The sequence below is a fragment of the Dermochelys coriacea genome, chromosome 1 (assembly GCF_009764565.3).
Source record: "Dermochelys coriacea isolate rDerCor1 chromosome 1, rDerCor1.pri.v4, whole genome shotgun sequence".
Classification (NCBI taxonomy): domain Eukaryota; kingdom Metazoa; phylum Chordata; order Testudines; family Dermochelyidae; genus Dermochelys; species Dermochelys coriacea.
This window is the reverse complement of record NC_050068.2, coordinates 75,701,910-75,720,203: the sequence shown is the minus strand read 5'-3', so window position 1 is coordinate 75,720,203 and position 18,294 is coordinate 75,701,910. Positions and strand designations below refer to the sequence as shown.

The window sequence follows — 18,294 nt, the reverse complement described above, 5'->3', positions numbered from 1 at the left end:
CAATTATACATAAAATACAATGGGGGCTAATTTAGCTACAACTAATCAGGAGAAGGATCTTGGCATCATGGATAGTTCTCTGAAGACGTCCATGCAGTGTGCAGCAACAGTCAAAGAAGCAAATGGGATGTTAGGAATCATTAAAAAGGGATAGAGAATAAGATGGAGAATATTTTATTACCCTTATATAAATCCCTGGTACACCCACATATTGAATACTGTATACAGATGTGGTCCCCTCATCTCAAAAAAGATATACTGGCATTAGAAAAGGTTCAGAAAAGGGCAAGAAAAATGATTAGGGGTTTGGAACTGGTCCTATATGAGGAGAGATTAAAGAGGCTAGGACTTTTCAGCTTGGAAAAAAGAAGACTAAGGGAGGATATGATAGAGGTAAATAAAATCATGAGTGGTGTGAAGAAAGTGAATAAGGAAAAGTTACTTACTTGTTCCCATAATATAAGAACTAGGGTCCACCAATTGAAATTAATGGGTAGCAGATTTAAAACAAATAAAAGGACGTTCTTCTTCCCTCAACGCACAGTCAACCTGTGAAACTCCTTGCCTGAGGAGGTTGTGAAGGCTGTGACTATAACAGGGTTTAAAAAGAGAACTGGATAAATTAATGGCGGTTAAGTCCATTAATGGCTATTAGCCAGATTGGGTAAGGAATGGTGTTCCTAGCCTCTATATGTCTGAGGATGGAGATGGATGGCAGGAGAGAGATCACTTGATCATTACCTGTTAGGTTCACTCGGCATTGGCCACTGTTGGTAGACAGGATACTGGGTGGATGGACCTTGGTCTGACCCAGTATGGCTGTTATTATGTTCTTTACTAGAATTTCACACCTGTCTGGGATTTCACTCCCTCCTGTTGGATTTTATATTGTCTCTGCTAATTAAAAACTAAACTAAACTAAATCATTCCTTTGGCACTTCATACATTTCAAATACATCACAGAATCAGATTTTTTTTTTTGCAAGTTGGTCCAGCTTTCTTCCCTCTTCGACATTCATATAAACTTGAACCTCTGGAACATGAATGTCATTTGCCCATGGATTAGGATTTGGCTGGGCCAATAGGGCAACCAGGTTGGATATGCCTGCTTGCTTACTCACTCTTACTCCCCTTCATAATGCACTCATTATTTTCATTCTTTTTCTGTCATTTTATATGCTCTTATTTGATCTACTCTGTACTGTTCCTCCTTTCCCCACCTCTCCCTGCATTCAGTAAACGTGGACATAATGTCCAAATTTTGGGAGATTGCTCTATGAAGATTAAATCAGTGACTACCAGCAAGTTCTTTTCCGATTTGCTCTATTGGACATTTGCAAGGAAAATGAAAAAGTCCTTATTCTGTTTCTGTCTGATCATCTTCTGTTAGGTCATTTGCAGGGGAGAATTTAAATTATTTTTGTACTAATGCAAACCAGCAATTAAAAGTGCACACACTGCTTTATAACCTTACAGTACTCAATTCACAGGATCAGTATTAGTAAAATGGCTTCTTTATGCTTTTTGTGGCATGTAAAGGGGCTACATTGGTGCTCGATCTTCTCCGGGGTGGCGGGGAGCCACATCAGCACACTACACACAGTTGACTTTGGGGAATTTCTCTGGCCACCAGAGTCTCCCTCGGCAGCCCTTGCAGTACCTGGAACAAGCACCGTAGGTCCGGGCCCCGAGTCAGGACGGGGCACCAAATAGTCAGTAGCTCAGGCCCTCAGGCAGGGGCTGAGCAGCACAGCATGTGTGAATTAGCCCAGGCTTCCAAGGACCTGGAAGAGGGGGAGACTGCCACCCATGAGTTCGGTGGCAGGGGGGATGCAGGCCCACCCACTCCACTACGTCCCAGCCCGGGGCCCTAGGAGCAGCAAACGACTCACTGCTGGGTCAGTGGGGATCCTGGCCGCAACACACTGACATGGGTTCTGGCAGAGTTATAGCCAGACTAGGGTCAACTGTCCCCGGGCTGCTTCGTATCTCCCCTCCTTCTGGTACCTGGGTCACGGCCGTGTTCTCCAGGGCATCCAGCACCATGGGTTCCTCGGGGCAGTGGACAAGGGGTAGGCCGGGTAACTCCTCTGGAGAGTTGGCGCAGGGCAGGTCCAGCAAATCCTCTGGATAGCTGGGGCGGGGCAGGGCAGGCCAGTCTTGAGATAGACCTGGGGCCGTGGGGTTTTCCCAGTCGCAGCCTAGGCTGGCTGCATCTGGCCTCCCCGGCGGCTAGTCTTCTAGTGAGCTCTGAGGGCCTGCCTTTATACTTCTGGGTCGTGCCTTTCTACTTCCTGGTCGCTGCCTGTCCCTCTGAGGGGCGGTCTCAGAGCTTCCTGGCTCCGCCCACTCTGGTGTCTGGAGGGGCTCGATGCTCTCCGGGATGGCAGGGAGCTGTACTGCCTCACTTCATGGCAGCAAAATCATCAGTCAAATTATGAAACGTTTCTCCTTCAGTTGAAGTGAGGGGCCAAAAGTTTAGTCATGCAAAAATGTTCTAGAAATCAAATGAATTGATTACTGAGGCCAATTCAATGGCTTGTGTCTTTCTGCTAAAGTTGAAGTGTCTGTCATCATACATACACTTAAAATCTTGTTCTGCTGGGGCTCAGTTCTACCCTGAATGCAGCACCAGAGATCAAGAGGAAAATCAATGATCCTTTGCTATCCAGGTCTATTGGGATCAGTTTCAGCCCCTGCTACAGGTAAGAGTAGACAGGGCACTACAGAGAGCAGTCCCTGATGGTACTCTGTCTTGCATCAGTCATCAAACCATTCTGGAATAGCTGCAGGATGATGGAGGCATATTGCCTTTCCTTTCAGTCCCTGAAGTTGGACTCAGAGCTGGGGAAGGAATGAACTCCCTCCACTGAAGACAGTGGCCCCATGACCCAAGGCTGGGTCCTCCCTTTTCTGACATGATTAGCTAATAGAAGTGAGCAGGAAGTCCAAATGGGCTGAATAGGAATTGTATGGCAGCTCCTCATGTGACACAGACTGGAGCTATGAGCAAGAAGGGTCATGGTTAACTAAGGGAAGAAGTTCTGAGGTGTGCAGAAAGACTAACAAGAAGCTGTGTTTCAGAGTAGCAGAGTATTCGCAAAAAAGAAAAGGAGTACTTGTGGCACCTTAGAGACTAACAAATTTATTTGAGCATAAGCTTTCGTGAGCTACAGCTCACTTCATCGGATGCGTTCAGTGGAAAATACAGTGGGGAGATTTATATACACACACAGAGAACATGAAACAATGGTTTTTATCATACACACTGTAAGGAGAGTGATCACTTAAGATGAGCTATTACCAGCAGGAAGGAGGGAGGGGAAGGAGGAAAACCTTTTGTGATGATAATCAAGGTGGGCCATTTCCAGCAATTAACAAGAACGTCTGAGGAACAGTGGGGGGTAGGGTGGGGGGAGAAATAACATGGGGAAATAGTTTTACTTTATGTAATGACTCATCCACTCCCAGTCTCTATTCAAGCCTAAATTAATTGTATCCAGTTTGCAAATTAATTCCAATTCAGCAGTCTCTGGTTGGAGTCTGTTTTTGAAGTTTTTTTGTTGAAGGATAGCCACTCTCAGGTCTGTAATCGTGTGACCGGAGAGACTGAAGTGTTCTCTGACTGATTTGTGTCCATTTATTCTTTTACATAGAGACTGTCCAGTTTGACCAATGTACATGGCAGAGGGGAATTGCTGGGAAACAAAGTTATTAAACGACAAACCAAGTGTTTAAAACATAATCTTAATGCAAACAAATGATGGTTAAAACAGATGGTTAAAATGAGTCCGTATTGGAGTAGTACCAGAGAGGGAAAGTGATAGTTAGTTTGAACTCAGCTGTATGCCAGGCCTTGGAAGAAATGTTTTTAAAGAGAAAGAAGTTAATGATATACATTGGTCTTCAGACCAATCTTGACATTTTCATTCATGACATTGGCATAAAAAATGGGAATCTGCTAATAAAATTTGTGGATGACACAAAATTGGGAGGGATTGCCAAAACGGAGGAGGACTGGAATATGATACAAGAAGATCTGTAGGATTTTGAAAACTGGAGTAATATAAATGAGATGAAATTTTAATAGTGCAGAGTGCAAGGTCATGCACTTAGGGACTATCTACAAGAATTCTTGCTTTTATCTGGGGATGTATCAGTTGAAAGCAACCAAGGAGGAGAAAGACCTGGGTATATTGGTTGATCACAGGATGACTATGAGCCACCAGTGTGATGCAGTAGTGAAAAAGACATGCAATCCTAAGTTTCATCAGCCAAGGTAATATTGGCGGAGATAGGGAAGTGCTATTGCCATTTTACAAGGCAATGGTGAGACCTCATCTGGAATACTGTGGGCAATTCTGGTCTGCCGTGGTTAAGAAAGATGAATTCAAACTGGAACAGCTGCAAAAAAGGACTTATTAGAATGATTAGAGGAATGGAAAACCTATCTTGCAAGTGGATACTCAAGAAGCTTGGCTTGTTTAGCCTAACCAAATAAAGGTGGAGGGGCGATATGACTGCTCACTATAAATATATCAGAGATGCAGAAGAGTTATTTAAGTTAAACACAAATATTGACACAAGAGCAAAGGGATATAAACTGACCAGAAACAAGTTTAGGCTTGAAATTCTAACCACCAGAGGAGTGAAATTCTGAAACAGCCTTCCAAGGGGAGCAGTTGGGGCAAAAATTCATAACTGCTTCAAGACAGAGCTAGTTAAGTTTATGGAGGTGAAGGTATGATTAGACTGCCTACAATGGCATGTGGCCCATCTGTGACTGCTAGTAGCAAATATCCCAGTGGCTGAAGATGGGACACTAAATGGGGAAAGTTGAATTACTAAAGAGATTTTTTCCCTGGTGTCAGGCTGGTGGGTCTTGCCATCATGTTCAGGGTTCAACTGATCACCATATTTGGGATTGGGAAGGAATTTTCCCCCAGATCAGATTGACAGAGACCCGAGGGGGTGGAGAGGGGAAAGGTTTCACCTTCCTCTGAAGCATGGGGTGATTGCTGGTTTAAACTAGAGTAAATGGTGGATTATCCATAACTTGAAGTCTTTAAATCATGATTTGACTTAAGTAGCTCAGCCAGCGGTGATTAGTCTGTTGTAGGATGTGGTGGGGGAGGTTCTGTGTCCTGTGATGTGCAAGAGGTCAGACTGGATGATTATGATGGTCCTTTCTGGCCTTAAGTCCATGAGTCTGACTAGCGTTTGCCTTCTTCACTTGAAATCCTAGAGAAATAATAGTTACATTTCTGGTATTGCTGGATTATTAATTATTATTGTTATTTACATTATGTTGAGGGTAGGATCTTGTAATCGGTAGAACTCAACAAGCCAAATACTTGTACAAGGGAGTGAGTAATTATTAAGTATGCAAAATACAAAATAAATAAATAAACATAAAAAATATATTGAGGCTAAAAGTGTTCTGAATTCAGCGTATTTTTCTAATTTTTGAATACGAGCCAGCAAATAACTTAACTAATATAAAGATATTCAGTTGCAACCAAATGTTCTCCAAGAACATTCAAAATTTATGAATTCAGGAAGGGTTGTTCTACCACCTCTGTACAGTTAAATAATGTTAGGATATTGGGTGCATACATTATTGCAAAGTTTTATGTTGGTTCTTATTAGCAAATAGACTTAATTTTTCTTTATAGTAGGGTTTAGATTAAATTTAACCAAACTGTAATTAAGCTTGACTTATGAATCATTTTGGTGAGAAAATATAATTGTTTTTTCCAAGTTTTATCATGCAATTAAAATAAAATAAAAATAAAGCCAACTTGTGGTTAAATGCCTGAAAACTTTTTCCTTAACATTTTTAAATCACTACACAGGATCTTAGCTATTAAACTTAAATTTCCTTTAATGGGAGTTAAAGACTTAAATCCCTGCAATGACTCAAAAATTTATAGGTTCTGTAGGTACTTCATAATCTTTAGTCAGGATAGGTTTTTAAATGTTGATGTTCTTTGTTCTATTCAGCAGTTTCTATGGCTAAGTAAATAAAGCAGTTAATATGGATCATGTTCATAAAAGTGCAACTCTGTGTATGTGTGAGTGTGTATATAGATATATACATACACAAACACACAGGCAGATATTTTCAAGTTTTAAATAATTAAAAACAAGGGTTTATAATGGAAAGTATTTCACAACCTCTACTACAAGCATCAGATCTACTTTATAAACTCTATGCGTGTGTGTGTGTGGGTACACTGTGTATTTTATTTATACACACACACACACACTCTGTCTTTTTCAGTTTCTTTCTCAGGTACACACATATACACCATGTGTGTGTATATACATATACGTTATAGAATATGTTCAATATACCTGGGGCCTCTGACTCAAGGGTACAGTAATGGAATGCAGAGCCTTTCATCATTTTGTCATATCTATGTCCTTGATGACTTAAAGTCATTACAATTTGTTACCTTATATAAAATAAGTTGGTGATTTCCATTCTTAGTGGACAGTTGTCTGTCTCCCCAAAAAAACCCATTGTAACTGGTGCTAACTTGAAACTACATTGATAGTCTGAGGCTATGTCTACCCTTGGAGCTAGGGCTGTGATTCCCAGCTTGAGTAGACATACTTGTGCTCACTCTCATTGAGCTAGCAGACTAAAAATAGTGTAACTGTGAAAGCATTGGCAGTGGTGAACAGCGACATTGGCTAGCTGCCCTGAGTATAAACCAACCTGGACCCTGTAGGTATGTATTTGTGACAGCTAACCCATGCTGCTGCTTTCTACTTCCCATGCTACTGCCACTACCTCTATGAGAGCTAACATAAGGAAATCTACTCAAAATGTAAATTACACTTCCAGCTCCTGGTGTAAATGTAGCCCAAGAACCGAATGGATATGGAGACAGAATTACTTCTCACCCCATTGGGTGCCTACCTCTTTTCCTATTTCCTCTTAATTCCTTGTCTGTACCTTTGTCATTTCTCATCTTCTCTTTTTTGCCCTGCCCCTCATCTCACTTTAGGTGTATCCAGAATCACAATCCTTTCTCACTACTGGACTATCTCACTCCCCTCTTTAAAACTTTTCACTGGCTTCCCATCCCCTTTCATATCTAGGTAAGTCTTTCACCAATCAGAAGGCCCTGTGCCTCCAACATAACCCTCCAAATCTGTGTGAATCTCAAGAATTTTGTAAGAAAATTTTCAGTTCCTTCTGAATGAGCAAACTCTGCCTCAGTGGACAAAATTGGAGGAATCTCTGCTGAGGAAGCCTTGCATAAGTCATCCTCCTTCCATGCACTTTTCCTGTGAGTTTTCTTGTGAGAGGGCACAATTAAACCTTCAGGATTCAGCCAACTAAAATCATTTTCTGATTATTTCTTTGTCATTATGAATGTTTTATTATGAGCCTCTTGCTTTTATTATAACTTTTTAAAATTACTGTATACTGTTCTTGGCACTGACTTGGCTTGCTACAGTACGTTCCCACTAGAATCAAGAAATAACTGCAAACCTCAGTTCCTTGCTGTACCTTTTTCCCTAGTTTCTTCACACACTAAAACATCACCCACTCACTCACACTCGTGAATATAAATAACACAATCCTGAGCTAATTAAACTATTTCCCCAGCAGACTGGGAAGAAAAAAAAAGAGAGAAAGATGTGGTTTTTCTTTTTCTTTCTTTCTATACTTTATGTGCTCTGTTACTTCAATGATGGGTCCCATATACATATCTAAACAGACACACTGATCTTCACTAATTCTCAGATGATGATTTACTTTTCCATTTCTAGTTGTTCCCCTATTTCAGGTTTTTATTGCACTCCATCTTCATAACAAAGTTCCATAGTGTAACCCTCCCTTTGTATCCTGAGTTTTACAAGTATAGCTGTTTCATCCTAACATCCTGTTTTTTTCTTAAGGATCATGTTAGGATAAGTGTGAAGGTCATTGACTAATCCTGTTGTTTTTTGTGGCTTTAGCAGCTGAATTAATTTTCCAGTAGGACTTACTCTGAAATACTTCTCTCTACGTAGGATAACATAATGGAAGTTATTAGAAATCAAGAGTTTTTACTACTGCCGGCTGAGGAACTACATAAACTTCTTGCCAGTGATGACGTGAATGTTCCTGATGAAGAGACTATTTTCCATGCCTTAATGATGTGGGTTAAATATGACATGCCGAGGAGATGTAGTGACCTCAGTATGTTGCTTGCCTATATCAGATTACCACTGCTTCCACCACAGGTAATGCATTCTCTTGTTTGTTTTGTAAAGTGGCATATGAATTAGTTATTACAAAAATAGCAATTCATAACTGGTAAATGTTTTATTTAATTTTCTGATAGTTTACAAACAAGCAGTTCAAGGAGTTGAATTCAAATTTTACAGATAGTTTGGTGATAATTCCTTTGTGTTTATCAACTCTAAATGTCTATTCTCCATTCAGCTAGACTAGACTATCCTAAGAATGATTACTTACAATAATGATGGGATTCACAAGGAAGATGTAGCTACCTAAATCCAATATTTGGGAGCCATTGGCTTTCACAAAACCCCTGTTCAGCTGCTGACTAACCCTGTAGGCACCTATAGTCCCTTATAGTTTCCATAGTTAGTCTCCAAGGTGCCTACATTTCACTTGCTAGCCACATACACAACTGCCTAAGTCCTGACTTTACCCAGGAGGTTGGTGCTTGATTTACATTTATACCTAAGCCCCACCACAGTGCACAAACTAGGCATTCCCCTACCTGTCTTGCCTTTGAGGCCTAATCTGGTAGGCATGGTTAGAGCAAGCTTAAATTTACACCGAAGATGACAGTGGCAGTTATGTCTTTCTCCCTCCCCTAATAGCCTATACCCCGTGGTTAAAGCACTCATTCAGCTGGTGGGAGACCTGAATTCAAATCCTCTCTCTGCCCGATATGGAGCAGGGACCTGTACTTGGGCCTCTCACCTCCCAGAAGAATGCTCTATCCCCTGAGCTATGGGATATGCTGGGGCAAGTTTCTCTGTCTCACCTGTTGGAGCTGATTCACAGTGCATAAATACTTAATGCTATCCTGTGTTTATGTAGAAAATTTCACCTGAAATTCAGAGAGAAGTTGGTGAATGTTTGTATAGTTGGTGTAATTTCCTGTTTTTTTCTCATTTCTTGGAGCCACCTGCCAAATGAAGGGAACAAAGAAACTGCATATTTCAGTTATTTGTTAGCAATTGGTTGCATTCTGAATATTTTAAACCTGTGACTCTGAAATGTTTTGCTGTTTACTGGCAGCTTGGATCTGTAGCTGCAGCTAATGGTCATACCAGACATTATGTCTTATTAAACATTATTTTCATTTCATGTTATCTTTCTGGATGTATTTTACTATATTTTTCTTCTAAAAAGTTTTAATTAGGTTTTAATAGAATAAAATACGGCCCAAGGGAATGGGTGAGGAGACACTCACAGTTTTTGGCTGAAGTGTATAGAGAATTTTTGGAACATGTTGGAGTAATCTATGTTGCTTAAAACTGTTTTATGTACTATACCTTTAAATTTCTGCTCATCTGCAGAGATAAAAGCTTTTCTATTCTCAGAGTTACTCAGAGGGAAGACCTGTATTATGCTCTCCTGTGGAGACTCTACTTTTGATGGTGGTTGTTGGTTTATTAAAATTTAAATACATTTTTTCGACTGAATGTATGTTTTTCTCTCTGTGTGTAATGTAATATCAAGGCCTTTTTAAAATCCAGTATGTGTTGTATCTCATTTTTTCAAGACTGAAGTATAAATTTGTAGCTAAGTGATTTTAGTAAATTAGGTGTTAGGTTTTGTAGAACGTATAACAGTGTCACTCGAACCTAATAATTGTAAATAAGAATATAGACAACTGTTTACAGCTATTTTTCTATTTACAACTGTTTGGTGTTTAAAGAGAAACTCTCATGGCAAATTTGCCTCCAAATTTAAGGAAAAGTGAAAAAACGTTCATAAAAACCAATAGAAATATATAAACTTCAACAGAATTGTATTTTTTTAATTCCTGTAGTGTTTGCATAGCAGTCCAGTCAGTGCAGCCTAATGACAGTGTATGAGAATTCAGAAGTTAAATTGATTGGAAAAGAAGAGAAATTAAATAGTACATTTCAATTATCTGAGCAGAGAAGAATGCAAAAAGCAAACAAACAATTAGCATAATTTGTGAAAAGTTAGATTTTTTTTTCCAAATCCTATTTTGAAATCTATTGTCACAATGATGGAATATTAAATTACTTCAATTTATGAGATGGAAGATGTTTTGTCAGCCTTACAAACTACCCCAGAGATCTAAAGTGAACTTACAGCTTATTATGGTTTGCCCCTCTTCACTAGAGCTAAGCAAAAATCTGAATTTCCATCCTGTGGGAAATTCCAATATTTCAATATTGTTTCTATCTCACATCAGGACAAAAATTTGAAATATTTTTTTTTTCCACAGAATGAAACATTCACAATAATTCTGATTTGGAAATGCTGAAACTTTGTTTGAAGTCAATTTGACATTAAACTACAATGGCCTAAAGTGCTTTAGTGCCTCAGGGGAATTGTAATGTGGGTGCCTTATCCCCTCATTCTTCATTATGAGCCTGGCTACTTGGTCACATTACGTCTCCCATAATGCACTACATGACTCAGTCAGAGAGAAGGCAGCACCTCATGGGAAATGTATTCCAGTCATGGAGCATGGTCCATAGGAAAGAATTAGGGCATGAGGCACCTGAACTAGAAGGCACTAGGCGCTCTAGCACCATAGGCAGATGCACTTTAATGTCAAACTGACTTGAAAGAAATTATTTTGGTTAATTTAAACAAACTGAAATGTTTAGACTTGGGCCAAACCAACCTGAAATGAAATATTTTGTTTCAGTTTTGCTCATGGAAAATCAAATAAGTTTGGCAAAATTGATTTTTTTTCCTGAAGAAATCGTACTTTTCATCAAAAAATCATTTTGACAGAATATTCCCAACTGGCTGTACTCATCACCAGTAAAACAGTTTTAACTTACCATTGCTGTTGACAATGCATGGGGCAAAAAAGGATCCAGCTCAGTCTCTAGTAAAATCAGCACAGATATAACTTAGAATATATTTAACCCTCATAATGTTTTGCGGTCTCTCTGACCCCAACCCCCATTAAAATCATAATAGAAATTTTCATGCCAAACCTGTTTCTATTCATACATTAAGTATCTTCAAACTAGGATGATTTCAATCTTTCTGCATTGGTTTTATTATCCTATCTGTTCTGGTTTTTTTGCTAGCAAAAAAAGTGACTAAAAAGGTAATGGGGTCAGTTTACATTTAGGTCACTTTACATTGAGGAATCAATGTGGAAAATGAAATTACTACACTTCCAAGGTCTTTGAGGGTCTCTTGGACCCCAAACATTTACAAAAATTTAAATAAAACATAAGAAGCAAACCTCTGCTTTTTCTTTCTTTATGTATTCTCAGACTATGACGAGGACAAGCTGTTAGCATTGGTTTTGTCTGCATACTTGTGGTTTTAGTGTAGTGGGGAAAGACACACACTCAAGTTAGACCCCTAATTAATTATGCAAGTATTCAAGAATTAGCTTGTTTTCATTCTGAGGCAGCACTTCCGATATGTTTATATGAACCTTTTTAGCAGTTTTTATCTTCATAGTCTTAGTGGGGTTTGTTTTTCCAAAAAATGCACTAAAAGGACTTTTGGGGTCTGTGAGACCCAAGATAATATTTGCCTCATGTATCATCGCAATTGTCCAGGAAAATGAGTTTACTTGAAGATAATACTGTACCTTCAAAATGATTTTTTTGGAAGCCTACACTTCCTAGGAAGAGTTTCTAGGGAAAACACAATTATGGGATTTCTTATTTCTTGCAATCCTATGCTTGATGGATGCTGTTACTGGGTCAAAGACTCATTGTTGCATTGAACATACACATTGCATGTCTGAATGTGTATGTTTGGATTTTGTTGAATTGCAGTTGGCTTAATCTTTGAGTAAGAGAATTATGTTCCTCAGGGACCTGGGTTCAGATATGATAAAACCACTAATGACTTCATCTGAGTAGGGAAGGAAATAGACTTCTAGGATCGAGGCTGGCACAACTGATAAAGAGAGCTTTAAACTAGGAATTAGGGGGAGATGGATGGGAGATGTCCAGGAAATCTCCATGCCAGATTTTAGCATTGAGAGGGAAGAAGACGAAGTAAGAAAGGATACAGCTGTGGGTAGGAGAATGTATATAAGGAGCGAGGGCGGTGTGGATACTAGTCTAATAGGTTATACTGGCTGTAGAATGACTGTGCCTAATAGGGTACAAAATGTGAGCGAGGCCAAACAGCAAAAATTAAGATGTTTATACACCAATGCGAGGAGCCTAGGTAACAAAATGGAGGAACTAGAGCTACTGATGCAGGAAGTGAAACCAGATATTATAGGGATAACAGAAACATGGTGGAATAGTAGTCATGACTGGACTACAGATATTGAAGGGTATGTGCTGTTTAGGAAAGACAGAAATAAAGGCAAAGGTGGTGGAGTAGCATTGTATATCAATGATGAGGTAGAATGTAAAGAAATAAGAAGCGATGCAATGGATAAGACAGAGTCCGTGTGGGCAAAAATTACATTGGGGAAGAAAACTAGTAAAGCCTCTCCTACGATAGTGTTTGGGGTGTGCTATAGACCTCCGGGATCTAATTTGGATATGGATAGAGCCCTTTTTAATGTCTTTAATAAAGTAAATACTAATGGAAACTGCGTGATCATGGGAGACTTTAACTTCCCAGATATAGACTGGAGGACCAGTGCTAGTAATAATAATAGGGCTCAGATTTTCCTAGATGCGATAGCTGATGGATTCCTTCATCAAGTAGTTGCTGAACCGACTAGAGGGGATGCCATTTTAGATTTAATTTTGGTGAGTAGCGAGGACCTCATAGAAGAAATGGTTGTAGGAGACAATCTTGGCTCAAGTGATCATGAGCTAATTCAGTTCAAACTAAATGGAAGGATTAACAAAAATAAATCTGCAACTAGGGTTTTTGATTTCAAAAGAGCTGACTTTCAAAAATTAAGGAAATTAGTTAGGGAAGTGGATTGGACTGAAGAATTTATGGATCTAAAGGTAGAGGAGGCCTGGGATTACTTTAAATCAAAGCTGCAGAAGCTATCGGAAGCCTGTATCCCAAGAAAGGGGAAAAAATTCATAGGAAGGAGTTGTAGACCAAGCTGGATGAGCAAGCATCTTAGAGAGGTGATTATGAAGAAGCAGAAAGCATACAGGGAGTGGAAGATGGGAGGGATCAGCAAGGAAAGCTACCTAATTGAGGTCAGAACATGTAGGGATAAAGTGAGACAGGCTAAAAGTCGAGTAGAGTTGGACCTTGCAAAGGGAATTAAAACCAATAGTAAAAGGTTCTATAGCCATATAAATAAGAAGAAAACTAAGAAAGAAGAAGTGGGGCCGCTTAACACTGAGGATGGAGTGGAGGTTAAAGATAATCTAGGCATGGCCCAATATCTAAACAAATACTTTGCCTCAGTCTTTAATAAGGCTAAAGAGGATCTTAGGGATAATGGTAGCATGACAAATGGGAATGAGGATATAGAGGTAGATATTACCATATCTGAGGTAGAAGCGAAACTGAAACAGCTTAATGGGACTAAATCGGGGGGCCCAGATAATCTTCATCCAAGAATATTAAAGGAATTGGCACCTGAAATTGCAAGCCCATTAGCAAGAATTTTTAATGAATCTGTAAACTCAGGAGTAGTACCGAATGATTGGAGAATTGCTAATATAGTTCCTATTTTTAAGAAAGGAAAAAAAAGTGATCCGGGTAACTACAGGCAAGTTAGTTTGACATCTGTAGTATGCAAGGTCCTGGAAAAAATTTTGAAGGAGAAATTAGTTAAGGACATTGAAGTCAATGGTAAATCGGACAAAATACAACATGGTTTTACAAAAGGTAGATCGTGCCAAACCAACCTAATCTCCTTTTTTGAAAAGGTAACAGATTTTTTAGATAAAGGAAATGCAGTGGATCTAATTTACCTAGATTTCAGTAAGGCATTTGATACCATGCCACATGGGGAATTATTAGTTAAATTGGAGAAGATGGGGATCAATATGAACATCAAAAGGTGGATAAGGAATTGGTTAAAGGGGAGACTGCAACGGTTCCTACTGAAAGGCAAACTGTCAGGTTGGAGGGAGGTTACCAGTGGAGTTCCTCAGGGATCTGTTTTGGGACCAATCTTATTTAATCTTTTTATTACTGACCTTGGCACAAAAAGTGGGAGTGTGCTAATAAAGTTTGCAGATGATACAAAGCTGGGAGGTATTGCCAATTCAGAGAAGGATCGGGATATTATACAGGAGGTTCTGGATGACCTTGTAAACTGGAGTAATAGTAATAGGATGAAATTTAATAGTGAGAAGTGTAAGCTTATGCATTTAGGGATTAATAACAAGAATTTTAGTTATAAATTGGGGACGCATCAATTAGAAGTAACGGAAGAGGAGAAGGACCTTGGAGTATTAGTTGATCATAGGATGACTATGAGCTGCCAATGTGATATGGCTGTGAAAAAAGCTAATGCGGTTTTGGGATGCATCAGGAGAGGCATTTCCAGTAGGGATAAGGAGGTTTTAGTACCGTTATAGAAGGTACTGGTGAGACCTCACCTAGAATACTGTGTGCAGTTCTGGTCTCCCATGTTTAAAAAGGATGAATTCAAGCTGGAGCAGGTACAGAGAAGGGCTACTAGGATGATCCGAGGAATGGAAAACTTGTCTTATGAAAGGAGACTTAAGGAACTTGGCTTGTTTAGCCTAACTAAAAGAAGGTTGAGGGGAGATATGATTGCTCTCTATAAATATATCAGAGGGATAAATACAGGAGAGGGGGAGGAATTATTTCAGCTCAGCACCAATGTGGACACAAGAACAAATGGGTATAAACTGGCCACCAGGAAGTTTAGACTTGAAATCAGACGAAGGTTTTTAACCATCAGAGGAGTGAAGTTTTAGAATAGCCTTCCAAGGGAAGCAGTGGGGGCAAAAGATCTATCTGGTTTTAAGATTCTACTCGATAAGTTTATGGAGGAGATGGTATGATGGGATAATGGGATTTTGGTAAGTAATTGATCTTTAAATATTCAGGGTAAATAGGCCAAATCCCCTGAGATGGGATATTAGATGGATGGGATCTGAGTTACCCAGGAAAGAATTTTCTGTAGTATGTGGCTGGTGAATCTTGCCCATATGCTCAGGGTTTAGCTGATTGCCATATTTGGGGTCGGGAAGGAATTTTCCTCCAGGGCAGATTGGAGAGGCCCTGGAGGTTTTTCGCCTTCCTCTGTAGCATGGGGCATGGTTGACTTGAGGGAGGCTTCTCTGCTCCTTGAAGTCTTTAAACCATGATTTGAGGACTTCAATAGCTCAGACATGGGTGAGGTTTTTCATAGGAGTGGGTGGGTGAGATTCTGTGGCCTGAAATGTGCAGGAGGTCAGACTAGATGATCAGAATGGTCCCTTCTGACCTTAGTATCTATGAATCTATGAATCTTTTATTGGATCAACTTCAGTTGGTGAGAGAGACAAGCTTTCAAGCCACACAGAGCTCTTCAGCTCTGAGAAAGGAGCTTCCAGCTTCACAGCAAAATGCAAGGTGGAACAGATTATTTAGCCTAAGACATTAGCACATATTGTAAAGGACCTTTCAAGGTGGATGGCCCATAAACTCCTCTTCAGTCATAGGACAAAAAAAAGGGGGGGAAGGTGTTAGTGGTTATTGATTGTTGTAATAAGCCTTAAATCCAGTGTCTCGGTTTAGTCCAGGATTTTTGGTGTCTAGCTGAGTAATGAATTTAAGCTCCCAGTCTTGTCTTTTGAAAATGTTGTGCAGGTTTCCTGTGAGGATAAGGACTGATAGGTCAGATAAAAAGCTTTGTGTGGCTCGAAAACTTGTCTCTATCACCAACAGAAGTTGATCCAATAAAATATATTACCTCACCCAACTTGTCTCCCTAGGATTCTGAGACTAACACAGCTACAATTACACTGCATATCTCAGCAGTGTGGTTTTCATCACACTGTTCTATTTAGGGATAATGGAGGTCAAACAGAGATGGCCCTGCACAGAGTGCCTCAGGTGAGTGAGAGAACAGGGGGAATGATGCAGCAGAGGCAGCAGTTCCTAGTTCTAAACCAGCAGTCCCCAAACTGTGGGGTGGGCCCCCCCTAGGAGGGAGCGGAGGAATATTCAGGGGGCGGGGACTAGGCCAGCCCACCCAGCCCCACTCTACCCCAGCCTAGCTCTGGCCCAAGCCGCAGCTCCACTCCACCCCCAGCTAGGTTTGCCAACCCTCCAGGATTGTCGTGGAGTCTCCAGCAATTAAAGATTAATTTTTAATTAAAGATTATGTGTTGAAACCTCCAGGAATACGTCCGTGTCCAACCGAAACTGGCAACCCTACTCCCAGCCACAACTCTGGCCCCAGACACAGTTCTACTCCATCCCCTGTTCCTCCCCAAGCAAGCTCTGCTCTCATTCCCTCTCTTCCGCCAGGCCAGCTCCACCTCTAGACTCAGCTCCTCGCCCATCCCCAGTTCCGCCTCCAGCTCTGCCTTCAGACCAAGCTCCTCTGCTGAGCCAACTGTGCAGTATTGAAGGGGAGGCCTGGTTAGATTTCACAACTGGTAAGGGGCCGGGGGGGGGCGGTTAGTGACAGGAAAAGTCACACCATTCTAAACTGTAAACACATGGTCTCCTCCCAGGAACCCTCCTCTTGGCCTCAGGGCAGCCTTGCAGGTGATCCCTCACCTCAGTTTCCCTCTTGGATCCTCAGTAACTCCATTCAAATTTGTCGTCTAGTCCACCAACATGAATTTTTAACAAAACATAATTCAAAAAGGTCCATAACATAAGTCCCAAAACATAGTCCATACCATCCCCAGTGCATGTAGTCCTTAAAACCTGGCTTTGTTTTTGCCATGCCCCTGTGTCTTCTGCCACACTAGCATCCCCCTGCCAGGACACCAGCCCTTCTTTCTGGGGACCCACTATGCTCTTCCCAGCAGAAACTCCCACATCCTCTCTGGTGGAAACCTCTTGTCAGGGAAACATCCCTCACTCCCCTGGGCCCTCTCACAGTTTCTCAGGGTCCAGCTCTCCAGCAAGCTGCTGCCCCCCGCCTTCCCCTTCCTTGACTCCAGCTCTCCTCCTTAGAGCCAGTAGTCATCTCCCTCTGGTGCTCCTCCTAACTTCAGCCTTCTGGGTCTCTGGCTTGGACACCAGCCAGCAAATCCCACTTGCTGCTCTCCTGCTGCTCTACCAGGAACAAGCTTCTATGTCTGGCAGCTCTCATCTGTGCCCTTCTCCTGACTGACTCTGTCTCCTGTGACTCCTGATTGACTTCTTATAGGCCCCAAGTGCTGCTCCTCCCCCTTAATTGGCCCAACTGGGAGCACCAGGCCTGGAACAGGAGAGCTAAGCCCAATTTTGTGTAATGGGTCAGCTACCCTGTTACATTCATCCTCTGTCCCTGGATAGGCAGAGATTTCTTCTTCCAGCCCAAGGAGATAGGAGAGCTAAGCCCAATTTTGTGTAATGGGTCAGCTACCCTGTTACATTCATCCTCTGTCCCTGGATAGGCAGAGATTTCTTCTTCCAGCCCAAGGAGATAGAAGGGCTAACACGCATGTGAAGGGACTCACCCACACTCTGGTGAAGAGGAGAATAAGGAGCTCTTCTGGGCCTGTTCAGCACTAATGAGGTGTGCCTGCAAGGCTTATTCTGCCTTGAGTGGGAGGAGCTTAGAAATGGAAACCTGCCACAGGAAGGGGAGGTGAACAGAAAGAGGGTTGTTCCGCCTCAGAGTCTGCTGACAACATAGACAGGTCAGCTGAGACAGGGACAGTCACAGGCCACACCACTCCCAAAGCTGTACATACCAGCTGTAAAGCAGGATGCCCCAAGAGGAGGGCTGGATGTAGGCTCCACTAAGGGACTTTGATGGACCAAGTCATAGAGCTGAATCCAGAAAAAATGACAGACAGGACACCTTTGGCTTTCTTTGTTTTCACCCAGATCTCCTCTCTTTCCATGATGAAAGAGGGAAGAGGCTCTTTCTTTTGCTGGTTTGTTTGGCTCAGAGAACACCTCATGTGCTACAAAATGGCGGGAAAGACAGTATAAACGAATGATAATCAGGTCTGGAGCGGGTTAAGGGACCCTCTGCCTCCTACAAAATGGTGGAGAATGTGGGCATAATT

At 41.2% G+C, this 18,294-nt stretch overlaps 1 protein-coding gene across 1 annotated transcript in view; it reads left to right on the top strand.

Moving 5' to 3' along the window:
* KLHL1 (kelch like family member 1) overlaps positions 1 to 18,294 on the top strand; it is a 447,831-nt gene that overhangs the window by 247,840 nt on the left and 181,697 nt on the right. Inside the window, exon 5 of the mRNA XM_038387225.2 lies at positions 8,032 to 8,244. Coding sequence (XP_038243153.1) covers positions 8,032 to 8,244 — 213 coding nt within the window. The remainder of the gene's footprint in view (positions 1 to 8,031; positions 8,245 to 18,294) is intronic.